Source organism: Aquarana catesbeiana, linkage group LG06 (assembly GCF_042186555.1).
Source record: "Aquarana catesbeiana isolate 2022-GZ linkage group LG06, ASM4218655v1, whole genome shotgun sequence".
NCBI lineage: Eukaryota > Metazoa > Chordata > Amphibia > Anura > Ranidae > Aquarana > Aquarana catesbeiana.
In genome coordinates this window covers 233,319,402-233,344,137 of record NC_133329.1, presented here as the reverse complement: position 1 = coordinate 233,344,137, position 24,736 = coordinate 233,319,402, and the positions used below count along the sequence as shown (strand labels likewise).

The following is a 24,736-nucleotide window of genomic DNA, read 5'->3' as shown; positions in this document are numbered from 1 at the left end:
CGAAGGCATGGAGAAAATCTATTTCTGTCAGCTGTTTCAACACATCCACTTTTTTACAGCATCAACTGACTCAAAACGTGTCCCTTTAAGCAATGATTTAACTTTTGGGAATTCATTCACACATCCCTCGCTGAATCTTTTGTGCCACTCAAACACACGCGCATGAGACAGGCCCTCATTCCATAAGCTATAGTAAGCATTTTAAAACATTCTGTTGGTGTTTTGTGCAATTTTACTAAAAAGTTCAAATTGACACGTTGTTCAACTTTTAAACTTAGCATTTTTCTGGCACACTACAGAAAGCACAACCAAACTAAATGGCGACTTGCAATCAACTGAACGTCATAGAGTGTTGCTGCTTGTCGTGCAGGTTCAAACATGTTCAAGGTCACAACGCATGCAGTTATAACCAGTTCTGACTGCTTTGTTTACTAGGTGAGATCACAGTCTCATTTTTTAATAGACATACCTCATATATTTCACACTGCTTCACAGTATACAGTGTGCTGTACATTATATACCACATACTGACCAGCTATATACCCCAAAACCACTTAACAATCCACATACAGCATGTAGATTTGACCACATACCTGCTGTAGCTTGGAATTGTTCCAACATCCAGGTTTCGTACTGTAAATGGATCAACTCTGGCACAAAGCCACTCATATCTTCCCTGATGCATAGTGTCAAGAACATGTACAATATCATCACAGTTTACAGAAAGTGAGCAGCTGTCTAGATGACTTGAAATGTTTAAATTTAAGCGAATATAAAAGGAGTCCCCTGATCGAATTTTCCCTTCTTCTAGATCTTTCATTAGTTTACTGTATCCTGCAACACAAAGTGCGTCAATAGCAATAATTAATTTTACATTGTGTAATTGATAAGTACTTATCTTTTGTTGTCTTGTGAACCAACTCAAATAAAAGAAATGACATTTTTGGGTATACAGATAAATAATTGAATTAAGTAATTTATCTGTATACCCAAAAATTATTGAATTAGTAAGAGATGGGTTACAGAGCACAATGCCCAACACTGAATGTTGTAATTTTTTTAAAATAGTGAAAGAATTGAAAAAGCATAATAATTGTACTTTTTTTTTTTTTTTTTGCTACTTCAGCGAGTCCATTTTAGAGGTTTAAATCACCATAATTAGCTCATTTTTATCCCATCTCATTATCATCACATCATAGCAGCATATCCTTTACTTTTTTGTAAATTTTACAGTTTTACAATTCTTTATTTATCCTTTACAAAAATACTAGCCAAACATCCTAACGAACCCATTATATGCTGCTTAAGAACCCCCCCCAACCCCCCCCCCCCCCCCCGTCCTGCAGTGATGCTGCCAGTGAGGGCTAACATTCTCACATTAGCAACTCAGCCAATCTCCCTGTTTTTTTAAATAGTATCCACTTCGCCCGCTTTTCTCTGTCATAGTCGGCTTCTTCCCCTGGCCCGATGTCTACCAACTCGCCCACCTCTAAGGTATAAGTTTCACTGACCCGTATTAGCCAGTCGCGGATGTTTGGGACCCCGACCTCTTGCCATTTTTTTGGGATTAGACTTTTTGCCGAGTTTAGTAATACCGGAGTTAAAGATGCATTATACTTTCTATTGAGATCTTCTGACCCATGGAAAATACACAGCCAGGGGTCTTCCCTAATTGTGTTTCCCGTTATCTCTTCTATGATCTTTAGCACTACCTGCCAGAATTTTTTAATAGTTGGACATTCTCACCAGAGGTGAGCCATCGTTCCTCTGTCGGTACAGCCCCTCCAGCAATTTGTAGATTTCTCCTGTTGAAACTTATTTCGTTTATCTGGCGTCGCATACCATCTAGATAGGCATTTATAGCTTATTTCTATCGTTCTCATGTCCACAGCTGATTTGTGTGTTGCATTGAAAATGACCTCCCAAGACACTCAGCTCGGTACAGGTCCCAGTTCGGCCTCCCATTTATTGATAAATGTCGGCTTCACTCCCTCTCCTTCATCCATTAATATTTTATATAATTCTGTTGTTTTCCTAATTGCTGTATCTCTCACGAACAGTTTCTCCAAAGGCCTAAGATTTTTTTAATCTCTGATAGGACCCGGGAGACTATTAGAGAAGTGCGCGAGCTGGTTATATCGCCACACGTCAATTTTCATTAGGTCCTTGAGCAGGGCTAACTCCTGGAAAGTGACAATTTTACCATTCTTAGTGATATCCTTCAATTGTGCATCATTTTTTATAATCCAGTTCCCTCCCACCTCCCCCATCCCTGGTTGAAAAAAACTCATTGTCTTTTAAATAAATGAATGGCAAGTTGAACTCCCACGCATTTTGTTTGTGTAGCTGATCCCATATCTTAAAAGTATAACGTGTTATAATGTGTGCATTTGAACCTAGCTTCCTAAAGTGAGGGGGATTCTATATTAATTGATTTAATTTTGCATTGCTCAAATCTTTTTCTAAATTTACCCATCTTTTGTCTATCGCATCCTTTCCTCAATCTATCACCCGTGATAATACTATTGCCCTGTGATATCTTATAAAGTCTGGGAGTGCTAGGCCACCCTGTGCTTTATCCCTGCTCAGGACCTTATAAGCGATCCGTGGTTTCTTGTTTTTCCATATAAATCTAGTGATGATGTTGATTAATGCCCTAAAATAGGTCTGCGGAAGAGGAATTGGGAGCAACTGCATTTTGTACAGGATCTTCGGGGGCCAGAGTCATTTTAACAGTGTTTATTCGACCGATCCATGAGATCGGAAGGTACATGCTTTTTTTAATTTCCTGCTTAATCTCATCTAGAAGTGGGATATAGTTTAGGAGATAAATTTTCCTTACAGTATTTGCTAATGTAACTCCCAGATAGCTGATTTTTTTGCACCACGGGAAATGGAATGTTTCCTTGAGTTTGATTGCTTCTTGTCTATTGATGTTAATGTTTAGAACTTCTGACTTACTAAGGTTGACCTTATAATTGGATAACTCTCCGTATCCCCTCAGCGTAGCAAGTAGGTTAGGGATCGAGATTCTCGGTTTAACAATGTAAAACAGTACATCATCGGCAAAGGCTGATAACTTGTGTTCTTCTCTCCCCACCAAACATCCACTTATATCCAGATTTTTTCAGATCGAGGCCAATAGGGGCTCCAAAGTCAAAACAAATAAAAGGGGGGACAGGGGACAACCCTGCCTGGTCCCATTTTCCATTTTGAATTCTGCCAATGGTGTACCGTTCACTCTAACAAAAGCCGAAGGAGATTTGTATAATGCTCAAATTCAGTTCAGCATAGTATTGCCCAGGCCGATTGTCTTTATCGTCCTCATCATGAATCCCCAGTCTACTCTGTCGAAAGCTTTCTCAGCGTCGATCGACAGAAGTAGTCCTGGGGTCCTGTTCGCTTTCAAAGCCTTCACGACAAGGAGCGACCTAACGCTATTGTCTCTCCCCTCTCTCCCAGGTATAAAGCCTGTCTGGTCTGGATGGATCCAATATGTCATTTTATCTTTTAATCTTCTAGCTAGGACCTTGGCGAATAATTTGATGTCTGCGTTTAGCAGTGCCTGTAGCTTGAACAGAGCGAACTATCTTTCCCTTCCTTTAAAATAAGTGTTACTGACGCTGTCAGTGCCCCCTCACATAACACCTCCTGGTCCCCCAGCCCATTCCAAATCTGACAAAGCTTTGGGACCAGAGACTCTTTAAATTTCTTGTAGAAATAGGTTGTAAAGCCATCTGGCCCTGGGCTCTTTCCTGAGGGAGATGACTTCAGGGCCCTCTCGATCTCTTCTTCAGTGATCGATCCATCTAATTCCTTTGCATCACTTTCCGAAAGACTTGGTAATCCTGCCCGCCTTAGGAATTCTTCCATCCTTTCCTCTCTTTCCAGGGTACCAACCCCGCATTGGCTGACTGAATAGAGGGTTGTATAATAGCTCCGAAATTCTTCAGCAATGTCTCTAGATGTATATTTTAGTTCCCCCTTTTTATTTTGGATCTTATCTATAAAGTTGACCCCTCTTTTCTTCTTCAGTACTGATGCCAGGTGCCTCCCCACTTTGTTACTCCTTCTAAATCTCTCTTTTTGATGTTTATTTAGAATACGATTAGATTCTACTTCCATTAAATCTTTTAGTTCTTCTCTTTTTATTATTAATTGTTGTGGGAGAATGTTAGGGCTCCCCCTATCTGCCTTATGGGATTGTTCGAGGTGATGGATTTCTTTTATAAGATCTGCTTTTCTTTTTAAGCTTTCTTTTTTCTCATTAGCCCCCATTGAGATCAAGATGCCCCTTATATAAGCTTTTAGTGCCTCCCACAAAACTGAACCAGAAATCTCTCCAGTATCATTTATTGAAAGGAACCACTCAATTTCCTCCTGTAGTTTACTACTGACATTAGGGTTTTCGATGAGTTTTTCATCCAAGTGCCATGAGAATGGGGGCTTCCGGGATCCCGGGATCCCCATCCTCATCAGAACCGGGGCGTGGTCTGACAAAGTGGTTATTTCAATCTTCGTATCCTTTACATATTCTAATAACCTATGGTCTACCATAAAGTAGTCCAACCTTGAATAGGACCCGTGCACTGGGGAAAAATAGGTATAGTCCCTGGCCTTCGCATGCTGTATTCTCCATACATCAATCGTTTGGCAGTTGTGGAATTATAAAATAATTGTACATTTTAATATTGTTTTTTCCTTACCTTCATTGTTCAATTTATAATGAACAGTAACCAGTCCTTTACATCTTTGTATAGCCCAGTGAGCCTCTTCTTTTGTACATGAGTCCATGGGTACACATTGTTTTTTTCCTTTGATGAATCCATCTAACTGTGAAAATAAATATCAAACTCTAATTAACAATATGCATTTTTTTAAAAGTACTTTAAAAGGCAGTGATTTTACAAGGGGAGGGTGCCCAGGCCTAATAAGTGGACCTTTAATTTATGCTTTAAAGGCCAAAGATCTGGCTAGATTCCAATCTGGTATAGCACCTGTTATTTGGGGTAAGAAATATCCATACTATATGAAACTACAAAATTAAGAGGACTAGGTCTACCTGACCACATATTACGCCTAACATTCACGGTACCACTCATTCAGAGCTCTGTGCCACGGCCATGACTCCCGTGTGCATGCATGGGAGCGAAGTCATTGCGGTTCGGCCATTCAAACAGTGAGCCTGGAAGAAAGACCGGATAAAGATGGAAGTCCCAGCAGTGGTGACGGCATACTGCTGGAGGGCTTTGTTTTAAGGTAAGTCTGCGATGAAGTGCTAGTATGCAGTGCATACTAGCACATTATGACATTATGCTGCAGGGGCCCCGCATTTTTTAAATTTTTTTTGTGGTTTACTACATCTTTAACTGCACTCATACATTAATTATATATATTAACATACAACTTAAAACTGTTAAGCTGCTACCATGATATGTATGCATTCCTAAATGCACAGAACATTAACTGTCTCTTAATTCTTATAAGTAATAACAACAGAGATTGCTGACCCAGGGAATATCAGATTGTCCTAGGGGATTAGGGAGAATTTTTTTCTCCCCTTGGTGAAGCAAATTGGACCATGCTTTATGTTTTTTTGTTGCCTTCCTCTGGATCAGCTGTGAGTTATAGGGTTCTGTATAAGGAGTATTTCAAAATATTTATTTATTTATTTTCTATTGCTTGAACCAGATGGCCTTGTGTCTTTTTTCAAGCTGACCAACTATGAAAGGTGCAAGGAGTACCTGGTTGATCCTGACTCCTGGAATTTTCAAACTTTAACCGTATATTCAACACATATTATTCATAGAGGTCAGCAGCTGTGGCGAGTTATATTTTTATTATTATTGTTTTATAATTATGTGAGCATAGTGGTGATATCATTTATGGTAGTTTGTTTGCAAATATCACAGGGATTCTCCTTTGGTACAAATGCTGCATACTGACTTTTTCCCTGACTTCCTGGGCATCACTCCTTTTGTTTTTCTTCTCCTATGTTTACCAGGTGCCCGCCACAGTGTTTATCTAGCTTTCCAAATTTCCCTACTCATTATCCTTTAAATCTTGGGACTGAAAGCCCCTAGGAATGTTATTTGTCAGTTAACATTACATTTGCCAAAACAGAATACCTCCATGTAGTGCTAAACCTGCATACCACCTTTTGTTCTTCTGCAATGAATGATTGTAAAATCTACTTGGTAAGGAAATTCAAATTATTATTGAAAATAATAGAGACTTGAGTATAAGGAAAATCAGTGGCTTATCTGGTATTTACAATTTGTATCTTAGGCTGCAAACATTAAAACATTCCAGAGATTAGGATTCAGCTACAATATCCCTAAACATCAGGAATCTAATCTACACTCGAGACATATTATACTATTTATAAGCTCTCTTCTCAATGGCCCTCCTTCAATAAATTGTACTTGGTTCAATAGAAAATGTAAACATAACCAGATTACATAGTGACCAACTTCTTACCTACAGCATATAGTCACATTATGCCCTTCTCAAACCTTTCTATCCTTAGCAATGTACTGTACTAGCACTGGAAACAGACCTATTTGTAACCCTAGACCCTAATATTTGGAAACATGTTTGTGAGAATACAAGATCTGCATCGTATATGTCAGTTACCATAAAACATTTTAGATTTCAATATGTTTATTAGTTTTGCAAAGGTATAAGTTACAAATACTAAACATAACTCGAGACCTCCCCATATTAGGAGGATAATATACAAAAGTTGTCAGGTAGCAACTCAAACAGTTTAGATCACATATACGTGTAATCAGTGACCAGAAATATCACAAACAATTCAGGTATAAAGACAGTGACAAGATGACTTCCATAGTGCAGTTGAAGGGCCTCATGATGTTAAATGTGGTATTATACTCATTACACAGAAAAGTAAACAGAAAATTTGTTAAATAGGGTACATAGATTAATGGCCAAGAACTTTGCACAATGAACCAATATAAAAGTAGTAAACTGATGAGCAGTCAGCTCAAAACCTGAGTAGTAAAAAGAACATCAAGAGTGGTTGAGGTATTCCCGCCCCGCCCCCCCCCCCCCCCCTTCACCTCAGCCATCCACTGAAAGGTATTGTATCCACAGCTGCCATGTTTTATCAAACTTAGTTTGATTATTTACTATAAAACATTTTAAAGCGATGCCACATGACCCGAGAAACACAAGTATTGCTATACAAGTACCCCTAAGGTTCCAGAGGCTGTGGTCACATATGAATATTCATCCATTTTAGATGGTTGTGCCTATTCCAATCTCTATAGAACTAAACATTTTAATTATTGTGTTCTTCCTCAAGACTATGTTTATGTTACTAAATGCTCCAATAACACCTCAAAAGAGGCTTCAAAGAAAACTTGCAAAGATTGATTTTTTACAGTGGTGCATAGAATAATAAAGTTGAAAACACTGTGCTATTGTTTACAGACTGTGTGAAATGAATTTACCATCACTATATCTTCCATATTGCCCCAATACTAACTGTACTTTTAAACAAAAACACCACCTTTAGTGCTCTACAATCAGAGTTTTCAAACTTGTACATAACACCAAGAAAATATTTATTAGCCAAATGATTAGCAAATCATTAGCCATACACTTACCAATAAAAGTTGATGTCCCTCTTTCAGACCTGCTTTTTCTGCACCTGAATCAGGTTTAACGGAACCAATAAAAATGCCTCTTTCATTTCCACCAACTAATGAGATTTCCATCATTAGATTATCTCCATCCAATGTGGCAAGCGCTACACAATGATTGGTGCTCCTGGGTGGTCCTGTAGATGTTACAGATGGACGGAAGGGCCTGCAACAAAAATTGAGTCTAGGATATTAAGAGGGATTATAATGTATAATTGAAGACTTAACATAACTGGCAAAGATTTTCAGTGTTACTTGTAACAGTATACTTCAAATGTGAACAGAAACACAGTACCACCAACACCACCACATATGCCTTCCATGCAAGAGCCAAATAGATTGTTTTATTACACATCATAGTATAAAGTGGTTTACACGTGTATATAATTTCCAAGGTCAGATTTAAGCAAACTTTAAGCCTATGCTTGCCTAAGACCGGATAAGCCTTGGCACCTGCTATTACCTTTGTTGTCAGTAAAGCATTGTCTGCACCTGTAATTCTTGTTATACTTTATTCCTATTATGTCAACTTTAGGGCTAGGACCTGCCTCTGGAGCATACCCACCAACCTTTCCCCTGTCCACTGAGATCTTCACTATGGGACAAAGATATGCTATGACTGAATTGGGCTGGCTAATGAGTAGAGTAGTAGCTACAGGAGACAGGACGATAAAGTAAAATAGAAAACACAGGTGCAACAAATAGGCTTTTCTGCCTAACAAAAACAATAACAGCATCTTGTGGTGCCCACTCTGAGGTAGAACAATATATTAAAAAATGGTTGGCAGGTTTTCATTGACATACCTTGAAAACATAAGTATACAACCATCTGAACCTTACTTATGCTAAAACTCATTTGCACAGTATATTTTGCCACAGCTTGTGCTTTTACAGAATATTTTACCATGAACACTATTATTAATATTATTGTATTAATATTATTGTTATTATTAATAAATTATTTTATGTTATTAGTTATTGCAATTGCTATGTCTATGTAAAATGACTGGTTCCATACAGCACACTATGCATATTTCTCAAATATGATATCACTATTTTGATAATATTTAAAGTGCAATTCTGGGCTCAGAGTAAAATAGATGTTGATGTAGATAGCTGTTCAGAAAGAAAAACCCACAGAGCTGCTGCAAATAAAAATAACATATCTGAAAAAAATAAAATTGAATCCTTTGATGTTTTAAGATCTTTTCAATTAAAGTCAAAAAATAAAATAACAAATGCATCCACATTTGCAGAAAAAAAGTGAATTTTTTCTTTATACAAGCCTGCAAAGTATTGTAGTAAATTGAGGAAAAGTGGTTGGTATGTCTTTAATAGATAAGGCACCTCATCCCATTAATTGAACACAATAGGGAGCAAGGAAGAAGGGATTATAGCGGTGCCAAAAAAATAAACTGAAACAATATAAGTAAAAAATATTAGACTTTATTACAATTAATTAAAAAAAGTTCATAAGAGACACATATGTTGAGGGAGCATAGTACAGTGTTTTGTTGACCAAAAGGGGGAGATGGTGGTACATTACAACAGTAGATCAATACGTCCCTACTAGTTTCGCCAAGACATTGGCTTCATCAGGGGAATAGAACATGACATAAAGCAGCTGTTGCTCCTGGAAGCCCAACGGGGCAAGGAGGGTGCAGTACACCGTCAGGGGCACATCCACTCTACACTGCCAATATATGGCTGCAGAGGGCTAAAGGGAGAGCCTCATAAAAGCAAATACAAAAATGATATCATATACAAGGGGCGCTGTGAAGACCGATACTGTAAAAATAATCCAAGAGAAACAAATATACTGATGGATTGACAAGATGAACCCGGATTTTGGAATCAATTAGATACAGTCCAGGGCTGGTGCATACTTAACCAGGTAGTGGGTATTAATGAAAGACTGTTCACACAGATGTCGTGCATAAACCTTCTGAAGGACAGTCCATAGAAACAGCGCCCCAGTAAGTCAGCTGTCCACATTTTCACAGCTCTTACTGTGAAGAAGCCTTTCCGTATTTGGAGATGAAATCTCTTTTCCTCCAGACCTAAAGAGTGCTTGTCCTCTGTGATGACCTCAAAGTGCATAACTCAACACCGATTTCACTATATGGACCACTTATGTATTTATACATGTTGATTATATCCCCCTTTAATCTCCTCTTCTCAAGAGAGAAAAAATTCAGTTTCTCTAACCTTTCCTAGCTGAGCTCCTCCATGTCTCTTATAAGTTTGGTTGCCCTTGTTTGCACTTTCTCCAGTTCCCCAATATCCTTTTTGTGAATTGGTGCCCAAAACTAATCTGCATATTCCAGACGAGGTCTTACCAATGATCTTTACAGGGGCAAAATGATTTACAGTATCTCACAAAAGTGAGTACACTCCTCACATTTTTGTAAATATTTTATTATATATTTTCATGTGACAACACTGAAGAAATTACACTTTGCTACAATGTAAAGTAGTGAGTGTACAGTTTGTATAACAGTGTAAATTCGCTGTCCCCTCAAAATAACTCAACACACAACCATTAATGTCTAAACCGCTGGCAACAAAAGTGAGTACACCCCTAAGTGAAAATATCCAAATTGGGCCCAATTAGCCATTTTCCCTCCCCGATGTCATGTGACTTGTTAGTGTTACAAGGTCTCAGTTGTGAATGGGGAGCAGGTGTGTTAAATTTGGTGTTATTGCTCTCATTCCCTCATACTGGTCACTGGAAGTTCAGCATGGCACCTCATGGCAAAGAACTCTCTGAGGATCCGGAAAAAAGAATTGTTGCTCTACATAAAGATGGCCTAGGCTATAAGAAGATTGCCAAGACCCTGAAACTGAGCTGTAGCACGGTGGCCAAGACCATACAGTGGTTTAACAGGACAGGTTCCACTCAAAACAGGCCTCGCCATGGTCTATCAAAGAAGTTGAGTGCACATGCTCAGTGTCATATCCAGAGGTTGTCTTTGGGAAATAGATGTATGAGTGCTGCCAGCATTGCTGCAGAGGTTGAAGTCGTGAGGGGTCAGCCTGTCAGTGCTCAGACCATACGCTGCACACTGCATCAAATTGGTCTGCATGGCTGTTGTCCCAGAAGGAAGCCTCTTCTAAAGATGATACACAAGAAAGCCCGCAAACAGTTTGCTGAAGACAAGCAGATTAAGGATATGGATTACTGGAACCATGTCCTGTGGTCTGATGAGACCAAGATAAACTAATTTGGTTCAGATGATGTCAAGCGTGTGTGGCGGCAACCAGGTGAGGAGTACAAAGACAAATATCTCTTGCCTACAGTCAAGCATGGTGGTGGGAATGTCATGGTCTGGGGCTGCATGAATGCTGCTGGCACTGGGGAGCTACAGTTCATTCAGGGAACCATGAATGTCAACATGTACTGTGGCATACTGAAGCAGAGCATGATCCCCTCCCTTTGGAGACTGGGCCACAGGGGAGTATTCCAACATGATAACGACCCCAAACACACCTCCAAGATGACCACTGCCTTGCTAAAGAAGCTGAGGGTAAAGGTGTTGGATTGGCCAAGCATGTCCCCGGACCTAAAACCTATTGAGCATCTGTGGGGCATCCCCAAATGGAAGGTGGAGGAGCGCAAGGTCTCTAACATCCACCAGCTCCTTGATGTCGTCATGGAGGAGTGGAAGAGGACTCCAGTGGCACCCTGTGAAGCTCTGGTGAACTCCATGCCCAAGAGGGTTAAGTCAGTGCTGGAAAATAATGGTGGCCATACAAAATATTAACACTTTGGGCCCAATTTGGACATTTTCACTTAGGGGTGTACTCACTTTTGTTGCCAGCGTTTTAGACATTAATGGCTGTATGTTGAGTTATTTTGAGGGGACAGCAAATTTACACTGTTATACAAGCTGTACTACTTTACATTGTAGCAAAGTGCCGTTTCTTCTGTGCTGTCGTATGAAAAGATATAATAAATATTTACAAAAATGTGAGGGGTGTACTCACTTTTGTGAGATACTGTATATGTGTATTTTAGGAGTTTATTAAAGCATGTTTAGACCCAAGACCCTACAGTGGTGATCTACTTATTGTAAACATATTTAACTGATTTTATTAGACAGGAATTAACAGACTTTAGCGCCCAACAGAGAATAATCTAGTAGTCTGACATGATTATCTGAGCTAACATTGATAGACACACACAGATAGGCATATCTATATTTAGTTTAATATATTACCCCTTCAGAAAATCCTTGCCCCCTCCCCATTCCTATTAACTATTTTCTGTTACAATAGGCAGGCTTTGACTTGACAAACTACTGCAACTGTACAAACAACACAATCTGAAAATGTGTTGTGTATAAAAATATAATTTACATTGACAATATGTAGAGAGAGTATAATAAATGTACCTTTCCAGAGACAACTTTCGAAACATAGAATTAACTTGTTCAAGGTCATAGCTGTCCAGGCTTTCTGACTGGTGTGAAGAAGAGGAGGAATGAATAGATGGAGGACCATATGAGTATCTGTCATGAAATTCATCTGCAAAGACAAAAGAAATATCATTAGTACATTCAGGTTTTAAGGTGTGAATGTAGATCAGCACTTATGACTGTAAATGTATTTTGTTAAATTGACCCACTGATAGGGACGATAGGGAAGTAATAATCCTGTTTCTGAAGTGAAAGCCTGGAATTTGGATTAGTAAACCCGGCTATAGGTTTCTGCATTGCTTTCAATATCATTTAACTAAGTAGCTTGGTTGTTCATTTCCTATTTTCCACTATTAATTCAGTTACTGGCAACAACATGCTATCATTGGAATTGCTAAAACTCAACTTACTTTTTCCTACTACAATTATTCAATTACTGTTTCCTCCAAAAAAACTGAGATTCTTCAGCATTTTGGTCAACAAAGGAATGACTTCTATTAGAGGAAGTAATCAACAGAAAAAAGTTGCGCTTAATAAATGAAGATGAAATATATATAAAACAAAAAAAAATTACAATATGGATATATGTGAAAAATCAATTACACAAATGTGAAGTAAAATTGATAAAAATATAACATAAATGTCTCTAGAGAGATAAGTAGAATAAAGTGCCAAGTGAACGTCTCTGAAGAATAAAGGAATAAAGTGCAACAATGTTCACAAATATGACAAATCCCGCAGGATGAGATATTCCAAGGCTTTCACCACCACCGAGAAAGAATTGAGATCTCTCTGTGAAGAAAATTCAATAAGTAGGGACTCTTACCGGAGGGAGTGGACCTCCCATATTAGCGAGGTGAAAAACTCCTGCAGATTGATTTTCTTCACACATATTTGCGAACATTGTTGCACTTTATTCCTTTATTCTTCAGAGACGTTCACTTGGCACTTTATTCTACTTATCTCTCTAGAGACATTTATGTTATATTTTTATCAATTTTACTTCACAGTTGTGTAATTGATTTTTCACATTTATCCATATTGTCATTTTTTGTTTTATATATATATTTCATCTTCATTTATTAAGCGCAACTTTTTCTGTTGATTATTTATGTTTGCATTATTATATCCCATGTTTTTGTGTCGCTGCTATTTGTATCCTATTTGAGCTATTAGCTCCGGTATACCACTTTCACTTTTTATTAGAGAAAGTGACAGCTGCAGTTTGGTGATTCTGCTGCTGACAAAGTGTTACCGATAGCAGAATCACCAGGGTCACCCCAAGACCTCTACAGGAAAATGACTTTATAAACTGCATGTAATTAAATCACAAATAGCTTGGAAACAGCTTTTTATACTACAAAGTCTATCCTTAAAAAGACATTTATCTAAACAAGTTATTGTGCCCAAATGTATCTGTGCACCAGAATAACAGAATAATGGCTGAGCAGGATTCAGCATCTAAATCAATTTAATAGTTAACTAGTTAGGTAGGTTAAAAAAGACATCTTCTTTCTCTTTTTGCAAGCAACTTTTTTAAATGTGCACTGCCTGTAGTACATGAGCAGAACAGTGTGAACTTTTGGCACATCACATGCAGCCCAATAGATAAAATAAGATGCTGGGTATAAAAGAAGCATCAGAGAAGATGGCAGTGGCAGGGATGGTCTAGCCATGGAGAGTGCAAGGCTATAATAACTGGGGGAGTTTCTGAAAGTTTGAGAAACCTCTGAATTGGCCTTTTCAGTGCTTCTATCACACTCACACTGAAAATATTTTGTTATATCATCTAGTCAACTGAGGAAATTCTGTCCACTTTAGGGAAGCATAAATCCACCTGAAATGTCATTTGCCAGTCTTTTGATAAGCTCACTGCTTGTCTCAAATGTTGTTTAACCTATTTTAACTAATACTTATCATATGACTATAGTAGGCAGAATCTCCCACTTCTTGGACAGGAAAGAGAAAGTGAATGGAATTAACATAACTATTCACACAAACTTTCAGCCAAGCAGCAGGACAGGTGCCAGAAAAGTGTTTTTATTTATTTATTTGTGGGTACAGTGGGAAAGGGTTACAACCTCTGCTGGGGAGATCTACCATCCATGTTTGTACTGGTGACCATTGACACCATTACAGAAGGTGATGCAAAATACAACCTGTCAATGAAGACACCTGTTAGGGTAACATGCCTATCATTAAAAAGTTTTAGCTACAGATACACTAGAGCAGGGGTAGGCAACCTTTTGAGCACAGTGTGCCAAAAAATATTTTCACAGAAATTGATTGTGACGATTTTATAACAAAAAAAAATGTAAACTCCACACTCTCAATCAGGAAAAGGATTTGCTATAAAAGTTGGGTGTGAATTTCATTGTGCTTTATACTGGCTGTGGCTTAAAGGGACACAGAGTGCAGGGGTTCAGTAGTAAGTGACGCAAAGGTTCAGGAATAATTTCAACAAAGTTCCCAGAAGCTCAACAGTTATTCCACAAACTGTCACCTGATTGTGCTTTTCTCAATCACAGTGAAATCCCTTCTTTCTGAGATTGCTAGTGGCAACCAAGCGAGTCATCTTCCTTCAGATGGTGGGCGGGGCTAGGAGGACTGTGATTGGCTTTAGCAGTGGCCAATGACAGTCCACCTCCTCCTGGAAACCGGGATCGCCCCCCCCCCCCCCAGCAGAACTGCACTCAATCTCTTCCTCATTGCAAAAGCTGACAATCGCAGCTACAGCAAAGTTAGAGAACCAAACAATGTTTCCCATCTTTTACAATGTGTGGGGGCACAGTCCCTCCCCCTCAGTGCAGGCGCAATGTGGGGAATTTTGAAACTGGAATGCATTAGTGTCTCACCGACACTTCCTTGCGCTGCTCTGCTGATGGGGAGAGTGTCGAGTGCCAGCAAAAGAGGCTTTGTGTGGCGCTTGCAGCACCAGTGCCGGGGGTTGCCTACCCCTGCACTAGAGTATGGTTGAAGTTTTTTAGTTTTGGATAAAGTTGGGATAGTTAAAACCCCTGTCAGCTTTTTATTGATATCTGTTAGGTCTTCAGGTTTACTGTTAAGGGACAATTATCAATTTGGATTAATAATTTAGAGTTTTAAAAAATTATCTACCTGAACAGTGGTGAAATGACAGTGCTGAAATACAGCATTATTAGGAAAGTACAGCTTTTTGCAGTGGGAAAATATATTTGTAAATTTTTATTTGATAGGGAATCATTTTTTTTGAGGGTTGTATTGAATTTACTTCATATTTATTATGAAATAAAACAATTTTTTTTTAATGTATGCACATTATTTGTGGTGTTGCGTGCTGTAGTATAAACGTTTTTTCTTTGTTGTGGATAAGCTTGGTTACCTTTTTTGCTTTTACCAATGGAACACAGTACACAGATATTTCTGCTTATTCAAACTCAAGTTATTAAAAATATCTGGTCAATCATGTGATGATCAATATGAGTGCAATATACTGTACATGAATATGGGAAATGGTTTTGGCATAAACACACACACCCCCCACACATACAGACCCCCACACCCATACAGGTTGAACCAGATGGACTGGTGTCTTTATTCAACCTTATTAAGTATGTAACTATGTAGCACATATTTCAAAACTTACCATCTAACTCTATACTGTCATTGTCCTCATCAACAGCACTGTTAAAATAATTAGAATAAATGCAGAATTTTAGTTGATTTTTGTCACACACTCCTGTAGAAGTTGGTATTCTTTAACAATGCATTACATACAGTAGGACATAGTAATCTGACCTGTATGTGGGCACATCTTCTTTACTTCTTCTCACGATAGAGTCATTCCCGGGAGGTTCTGGTGTTGTGGACATTATGCTATAACTTCGATTTTTTATTTGGTACTGCAAAAGAGAAAGGGAGACATGTAATGCATATGAACCATGACTAGCTTCTATCTTATATATTATGCATATTTTAAAAATCAAACCACAGCTAAAGCTTTTAATTTGCTTTTGTATACAAGAGGGAATCACTAGACGAGAGCCTCTGTTAGATTTGTATTGTTCTCTTAGTACCTATTAGAAATATTTCCCCTCAGGCAAAAAACAAAATCACATTTATAGTAGAGTGGGGAAAGTTTAGAACTTCTGACATTCCTTTTACTGCTGTCTGTGTCTTCCTGTCCCAGTGTCAGACACTTCTCCTATTTCTTGTGTAGACCTCACAGGGACAAAAAGTAAGGGTAAATCTCCTTAATATGGATCACAGGCAGAAATAAAAAAACAGACACAGGTTTCAACTCATCCTCCCTCTTACTAAAACTACAAAAATAACATTTGTGCTGAAATTATGTTTATGATCAAATAGTATGATGAAAAAACACATGAGCAGAGGTTAACTTTAGTAAAAAAAAAACAAAATGAAAGCATTTAGTGGATACTGAAATACAGGCACCTGAGCAACATGCATATCTTTACTCCCCTGTAAAAAGTTACTAAACAATACCACCCTGCTCAGGAGGGAGAAAAGGGGTTGAAAATGCCGTTTCCCTCCTGTAAAAGTTAAGCTTTGATGAACCCCTCTCCCTTTTGAAGTATCAAGATTTACATATAAATTAGTTCATTTAAAGGCCCACCATATGTGGTAATACCTGTAATGTTAGTATTTAGTAAATCAATCTTATTTTTTATTACACAGGTCTTTAACAAAATATTACATTTAAGCCCATTTACAAAATATTTAATTTTTAGCCCTGAACATAAAAAAATTAATAACATATGTACTGTATATACATAAAGTATCTATAGAAACATTAGTGTTTTTAGCGAAATACAGTACAGCTTATATCCACAACTCCATAATGGTGGGCATACGCACAGATATATTTGTCCACAACTTCCTCTTGCAGAAATTAGACAAATACATAAACTGACAATCCTGACCTTATCCTGTAAATATTTATTATACTTCCTGTAATATTTCCTATCCATAGCAGGTGTGTACATCAGGAGTTTTGACTTTGTTGAAATACTTCATATTATATGATGCAAAAGATATAATGTATTTTGGTACTTTACTGTAGACATGTACAATTCGTTTTGTTCCGAATTTGTTTTCTAATGAATTTCAACAAATTCGTTAATTTGGAAATATCCGAATTAACGAAAACCCATTTAACGAATTTTTCCAAATATTCGTAAATTCGAATATTCGAAAATTTGTAAATTTGTACATTCGTAAATTCGTACATTTGCACATTCGTAAATTCGTTCATTCGCACATTCATAAATTCGTACATTTGTAAATAAGTAAATTCGTAAATTTGTAAATTCGGAAATTGGGAAATCTGAAATAATAATTAACTAATAATAACTTAACTATTACTAACTATTAAATTATAGGTATTGTAATTTCCTTTCAAATTTGGCTGTTAGTGAACGTAACAAATACAAACTTCTCCGAAATTACAAATTATCCGAAATAACGAATGCCGTATTCAAACGAATGGAACGTAATGAATTAATATTAATAAATAACAATAATAATAATAATAAAAACATTTTATTATTATTATTTGTTATTAATTTGTTCCGTTCCATTTGTTTGGATGCGGCATTCATTATTTCGGATAATTCCTAACTTCGGATAAATTTGTATTCATTATGTCCACTAACAGCCAAATTTGAAAGTAAAATACAATAACTATAATTTAATAGTTAGTTACTCTTATAGATTTTCTAATTTTCGGGTTTTCGGATTTTCGAATTTCAAATTTCCAAATTTCCAAATTTTCTAATTTACGAATGTACAAATGTACAAATATACGAATTTTCTAATTTACGAATGTACGAATGTATGAACTTACAAATTGCGATCATAACGAATGACCCAAAAATGAAAAAAAAAAACAAAAAAAACAAATGAAACGAAAACGAACAAATTTTTTGGCAGTGGACATGTCTACTTTACTGTATAAAAAAAGTTTCTGTTCATGCATATTTTTTGGGATGTATTGTTTGCTCTGCCTGCTGTAGTTGATGTCATGGAATTTCAAAGGGCTGGAGATCAGAAGTCTGAGTTGGCAATTCCAAATTATGAAATTCTTCTGTATCCAATCTTCTAGGTTAAGTTTTAGACCATAGACAGAATTTCTGACATTCTGCTGTAAAATATCTTGATACAGCTTTTAATTACCGTATTTGCTTTCTCAAAGACATCCAGGCACTGTAGAGGAACAAAGCCTCTAATACCGCGTACACACGGTCGGACTTTTCGTCTACAAAAGTCCAACGGACGCCGACGGACTAAAGCTGGCTGGTAATCCGATCGTGTGTGGGCTTCTCCGGACTTTCAGCAGACTTTTTCAGCCTCAAATCCGACGGACTTTAGATTTGAAACATGCTTCAAATCTTTACGTCGTAACTACGACGGACCCCGAAATCCGCTCGTCTGTGTGCTAGTCCGACGGACAAAAACCCATGCTAGGGCAGCTATTGGCTACTGGCTATGAACTTCCTTATTTTAGTCCGGTGTACGTCATCACGTACGAATCCGTCGGACTTTTGTGTGGTCGTGTGTAGGCAAGTCCGTTCGTTAGAAAGTCTGCTGCAAGTCCGCCGAAAGTCCGCCGGAAGTCTGTCGGACAGGCTGTCGGACTTTTGTAGACGAAAAGTCCGACCGTGTGTACGCGGCATAACTGTTATACTCTCTTTGCCATTCTTTATGCTTGTGATAAAATATTTTGTGTTGATATGTGCCATTGCCTTCTAACATGACCCTGTGTATACAGTATGTATCCACAATGTTCAGCTCCTGTCTTAAATATCTACAGGACATGGTTTCATTTGTGCTGGAGAACATTTAAGTGGTTGTTAGCAAATGATAATATCTTTAGGGTATTTTGAAACTTGAAAAGTTACATAGTAAAAAAAAAAAAAAAAAAGGTGGAGGTCCATCAAGTCCAAAGTTTAGTAAAAAAAACACTTTGCAGGAGCTCCAGTAGACCAAGTTGTTAAATTAAGTGTAGCCCAATTTTGAACTGAAACGGAAAGTGCACTTGGAAGTAAAGTCGCTGAAGATCCGAGGGGGACATGCAGGGAGAATAAAAAACAGCATTTTAGCTTGCACATGATTGGATGATAAAATCAGCAGAGCGTCCACTCATTTCAGATCTACCCGTTAGATTTAGAGCGACTGCACTTTCAAGTGCACTTGCAGTGCAAAGTGGATTTGCCTTTCGTAAATAACCCCCCATGCACACAAAACTTCATCTGTGCCAGAACTGGGGCTTTTCAACAATGTTAGATGTCTCAAAGTGTTGAAGAATGACAGAAAGTAACCCGACTACAGTGTTATCCCTTCACAATACAACAATGCAAACGATCCTATATATTTCCTAGCCAGTGAAGATCTCAAATGATAATCTTCCTATTTACTGTCAACTAGAGAACAAGACCACTATCAAAGTCAATAAACTTAAATGGAGATGTGTGAAGTTTTATTACAGATTTAGCCAACAATATTTTCATTCACTTAACAAAAGGACATAAAGGTAAGGACACCCTAAAATATTTTTGTATATATTGTGGATTTGAAACTGAAAAGCTTGAAACCTATAACAGAGAACTGTTGCAAGGTTAGCCAAAGACAAACATATGAAGAAGATCAAGGTTAGCCAAAGACAAACATATGAAGAAGATCTTTGTTGTTGCCATACACAATGGTGGACATTGTGGGCCATTGCCATTTCATCTTTTATCTAGTCAGTCATATTGTTCCAGTTATCATAACAGTTAAATTAAAGTTACATTTGCATAACAAAACCCTTTGCATAGGTTTTGCTTCCACTTTAGTTATTGTTAAATATATGCGTGTTAGGGAAGTCATAAACGGTATCTTAGTCATTGTGTGTTAAAAGCAAAACTGAAGTTTCACGTTATTTGTTTTTTTGTCTCTTCATAGTCCTGTACCCCTTGCACGTTATGTTTGGTACTGATGTTTGCTTGGAGATGCTTTAATATACTTTATTCTCTCAGCAAATATGCTGCTTCTGGGCCTTTCTTCTAGTGGTCTTTGCTGGCAACGCTGAACAATAGCCACATCCTTCAAGCACAAGTGTCTTCACTCAGACTTGAAGGACAGAAGGGTGGATGAGGTACAATACGGTCACTCAATATCAGTTGTGCAGGAGGAATATTTATATCAATGGTGCTGTCCCCTTCTGAATAAGATTCTGCCTGAGTCCCAGATGAGCTTGCAGTGACCAGGGCAGAAACACAAATAGAGTAGAGAGGCTGTGTTAACCACCTTGGTTACTGAAAGCTGATTACTAAATCTAATGAGGTCTAACTCGAGTGCCTATTGGACCGCCCAGGGTTAGTGCAGTAAGTTTCAGTGTCTCATTTACTCAGACATTTAATTAGCCATGTTGTCAAAAACAAATAAAAATAAGCCTGTATATAAGTACTATACACTATGCTGTTATCACTTGCAGTACAAAAACAGACTGTATAGTATATTTATATGTATATATGTTCAGTTCTACAAAAAATATATAAAAATATAAGTCATTTAAACCACGCAAATGTTATTACTTTTGAATTTCAGGCTGCAAAAAATATATATATCTATGAGTGCTTATGTAACAGGTATGTGCATGTGCTTCTTTGAACCCACCCAGTAGCTACCATTCAGGATGTAAATATCATAATGTTGCTGTTTGGAAACCATTTAAGAAAGCAAGAGAGGCATTGTATGAGGACCAGGGTAGTCACTAAATAGACGTTTAGAGAACAGAAATAGGAGTTGTGATGTCAGTGATGCTGCCCCATTCTGAATGAGATTTTGCCAGAGATGCATTTGCACAAGGTAAACGGAATCCAAGGGAGTGTAAGAAAACAGACTATATGTGGCCTCAGACTGGGAATGATTATAAAGCATGAAAGCTGCATGCTTCTTTGCAAAATAAAAAAATACTTCTTGTACATGTATATACAATATACGTGTCTACCGTGCAAGTTTATTGAGATTGTCATGTGGGCCTCTAAACCTTTACAAAAGCTAACGCTATGCAGTTTTTTAAAATTACAATACCACAAATATTTGCATACAGTTTTACTAAGAAAATAAATTCTACAAATCTTCTACACTAAGGTGACATGGCACACAGTCTTAGGACAATTACAGCAGCCAGAAAAAAGGCATGATATACAGTATCCACTACAGCTATACACATTTTGCTGTATTCTTCATACTTGTAACTTTATAGTTTGGTGATTTACACAAACAAGGTTAAATGCGCTTTGGACAAGAAAATAGACACATAATGTATGAACTCATCAACATACTACCTTGGAAATATCAGAACTGTTGACAATAGTATTGGTAAATGATCCAGACCTACAAGGCACTGACTCCGTTTGACAATTGATGCAATCAATTTTGCCTTCCAGATCTTCAGAAGCTTTATAAAAACGGGGAAAAACAGTCATAATATTAACACTATCATTAATTACTGCAAATGAAAAATGTGCGCAAATTAAATGCTTATGTTGCTCAAATATCAAACATGACATTAAAACACTGAGGAAACATAAATTGAAAAAACAAACTCTTATTCTATGCCTATAGAAATATTGGAGCTGCCTTTACTGATTCCCTGTTGAATTCGAGTTCCGTTGATTTAAAAAGAGGACCCCCATGGATTAAATATATCTGTACCTGGATACCACAGGATTGAGAGAGTACAGTTGAACCACAGGAAATGAATTGCTGAAAAGGGTGTAGTGGCAGTGTAATATACAAATTTTATATTTGGGACTACAGTACATGACAGTATGGATGTCAACCTAGTGAAAAATTTAGAGCCATGGAAAAAGGGTGAGGTTTGGGCTAAAGTTTACACAGGGAAACCTGATTCACATTTCCCTCTTAATGCATGAAAGGTGGGAGCCTTGTGTGCCTACCCATTGGCCTGGTTCTACTTTCAATATACAATATATAACTTATGATACAAATGCTGGAATCAAATTAAAGAAAATACAATTAGCAAGAAACATGCAGCTTCTGGTACTTCTCTGAAGCAGTTCCAGCAATACAGAGAGTTAATTTGGGATCGCCCAATGAAAAAGTACACATATCTGGTTAGATAAATTAAGGTTTAGGGCTATATTTATATCTAACCTTGAAATCCATTTTGCCTGTTGGATACTGGAGACTTTGTTCTTACAATCTGCAGAACAGAGAAAGGGAGATAAAATGTAGATATTTCTTCAATCAATATTATGTTACAAAGGTCATAAAAAGCCAAAGTTGTATACTCCGCAAAGATCAAGAAACCTACTTTTTTTGTTATTGTAGATCTAAAATTCTGGATTCTGGTGTTTTTCTGTGTTGATCTGAATGCTGCTTTTTTAACAGCAGCTATTTAGAAGAATATACTAAAGAAAGTTGAATAAATTCCTTCTTATTCAAAGAATACTGTTATGGGGTGTTGTGAATCACAATAACATTAAAAGGTTTATCATTGTGACTGATCATTCTGCTGAAATCAGACTCATCTGACCACATGAAAGCACTCACATACAGAACTGTTATAATGACTACATTCTTCCTGCAGAACATTCCTCTTGCCTCCTATTTTGAAAATTGTAGCTGCCTGGCCCTATGAGAAATAGATGTTTGTATTATGTTCAGAACAGAAACCTTATAAATTATGTAATAAAGTTTGAACAACATTTGATTGGGAATGAATGAGCTAAATCATGTAACCAGGGATTCACCGTTGGCCTTCAGGTGTTTGTCAAAGCACCACTTAGCAGTTGATTTCTGCAGTGGCATAGCACACAGTGCTCTCCCTGTTGAGCCATGACCAAGGACTAACGTCCGAAACGCGTAGGCTTTGTACATGTACTGAATAAAGAAATACTATTTTGGATGTCATCCTGAGTGCCGACCATCTCTTTCCTTACCCTGTAGAGGAAGTCTTGTACTATACAGTGCTTCCTTTTTTGTTGTTGTCCTTATATAGAAGCATAATGCTAGGGATAGGAAGTTTTGCTCCATCTTTTCTGTGTCCTCTGCACATAAATGAAGGCAAAATCCCCAATAAATCCCACCAAACGGCTGACTGGTGGTGAGAGACAGGGAATTCATTCTGTATTGGCGCATGGGTTTCCATTATGGAAGGTCACCCCCTGCCTGCTCTGCAAGGTCCTAAGTGAACTAGCCAGAGGTACACTGGACTTTTTGTTTATTTACTAAATTCTGGGAGCATTGTGAATCTCAGCAAATTGCAAGTGAAGCAAATGAATTGATATTTGCTCATCATTTTTTACCTTTAATTTTGACGGAGATATGTAATCAAGTTCTTTGTAGTGCTGATATACCGTAGATTGGTCACTCAACAGGTCTAGTAGTAGACCAGTTACAGTGGAATGACCCTATAAATTTTAGTTATACAGACAGCTAGCACAGCTGTTTATAAAGAACATAGATTGTTCAAATTAGTCTCTTCAGACCTGAATGTGGTTACCTATGGGATCCCATGCACTAGGTATTTTTAACCAGATCTTCTCAAAAGTGATAGCTGTTTGTTTAAGAATTCTTTAATGTTTATGTACCTGTAAACCCTAATGTGGCAAAGAACACCATGGGTCATATTTATAAAGCAGTGAGTGTGAAATTCACCAAACACCAAACCATTCACTGGTGGTGAATCAGTCACTGTCATTTAAAACACATGCACTTGGGAGATTCACCTGCAGTGAATGTTTGGTGAATGTCAGATTTACTGCATTATAAATATGCACCTATTCAGTGTATTTTCAAATCTATGTTTGTTAACATTTTTAGTTATCATCAAGTTTTGTTATGGGTTTTAAAGTAGTACTGCTGAGGTGTTACCTGCTCTCTATCCAGTCTTGCTGATTGGACAATGAAGCAGAACCACATTGATGATATTGTTCAAGGGCTATCTTCTGCTGTTAGCAGCAGTAGACTAATAAAAATGTAAAACCCTCTGAAGGTTTCTGTATAGGGATTACAGGAAGCTAATATAAAGACAGTTCCATGGATTGATATTATCTGTATTTGAATGGTTTTTTATTGGATAAATTACTGGAATAAATGGTGGTTTTAGTATTAAGCTGGCATTCCACTTTATTCATCTCTGTATGTAAATCGTTGTTTTTATTGTTAATTTTTGCAAAAATATAAAAAGAAAAACCCCATACAATTAAACATTTCAGGTATAACTAAAGGCAAAACTCTTTTAAGTTTGAAAAGTGGGATTAGAACCCCTGTCAGTTTTTATTGCTGTCTGTGCCCCATTAAGGAGTTCCACCTCTCTATTTTTCTAGTTTACCAATATTATTGAAAGTGGAAGTAAAGAAAATCCCAAATTTTGGGTTGTCCCTATGTAAGTATTATGCCCTGTACACACGGTCGGACATTGATCGGACATTCCGACAACAAAATCCATGGATTTTTTCCGACGGATGTTGGCTCAAACTTGTCTTGCATACACACGGTCACACAAAGTTGTCGGAAAATCTGATCGTTCTGAACGCGGTGACGTAAAACACGTGCGCCAGGACTATAAACGGGGCAGTAGCCAATAGCTTTCGTCTCTTAATTTATTCTGAGCATGCGTGCCACTTTGTGCATCGGATT

The 24,736-nt window shown here is 37.5% G+C and overlaps 1 protein-coding gene across 1 annotated transcript in view; it reads right to left on the bottom strand.

Annotated features, from left to right (window-relative positions):
• Positions 1-24,736, bottom strand: part of CARD11 (caspase recruitment domain family member 11) — a 250,592-nt gene that overhangs the window by 81,194 nt on the left and 144,662 nt on the right. The window contains exons 10-17 of the mRNA XM_073633053.1: positions 22,247-22,295; positions 21,415-21,527; positions 15,863-15,966; positions 15,711-15,748; positions 12,062-12,194; positions 7,632-7,833; positions 4,707-4,833; positions 594-834 (exon numbers count right to left, since the gene is read on the bottom strand). Coding sequence (XP_073489154.1) covers positions 594-834; positions 4,707-4,833; positions 7,632-7,833; positions 12,062-12,194; positions 15,711-15,748; positions 15,863-15,966; positions 21,415-21,527; positions 22,247-22,295 — 1,007 coding nt within the window. The remainder of the gene's footprint in view (positions 1-593; positions 835-4,706; positions 4,834-7,631; positions 7,834-12,061; positions 12,195-15,710; positions 15,749-15,862; positions 15,967-21,414; positions 21,528-22,246; positions 22,296-24,736) is intronic.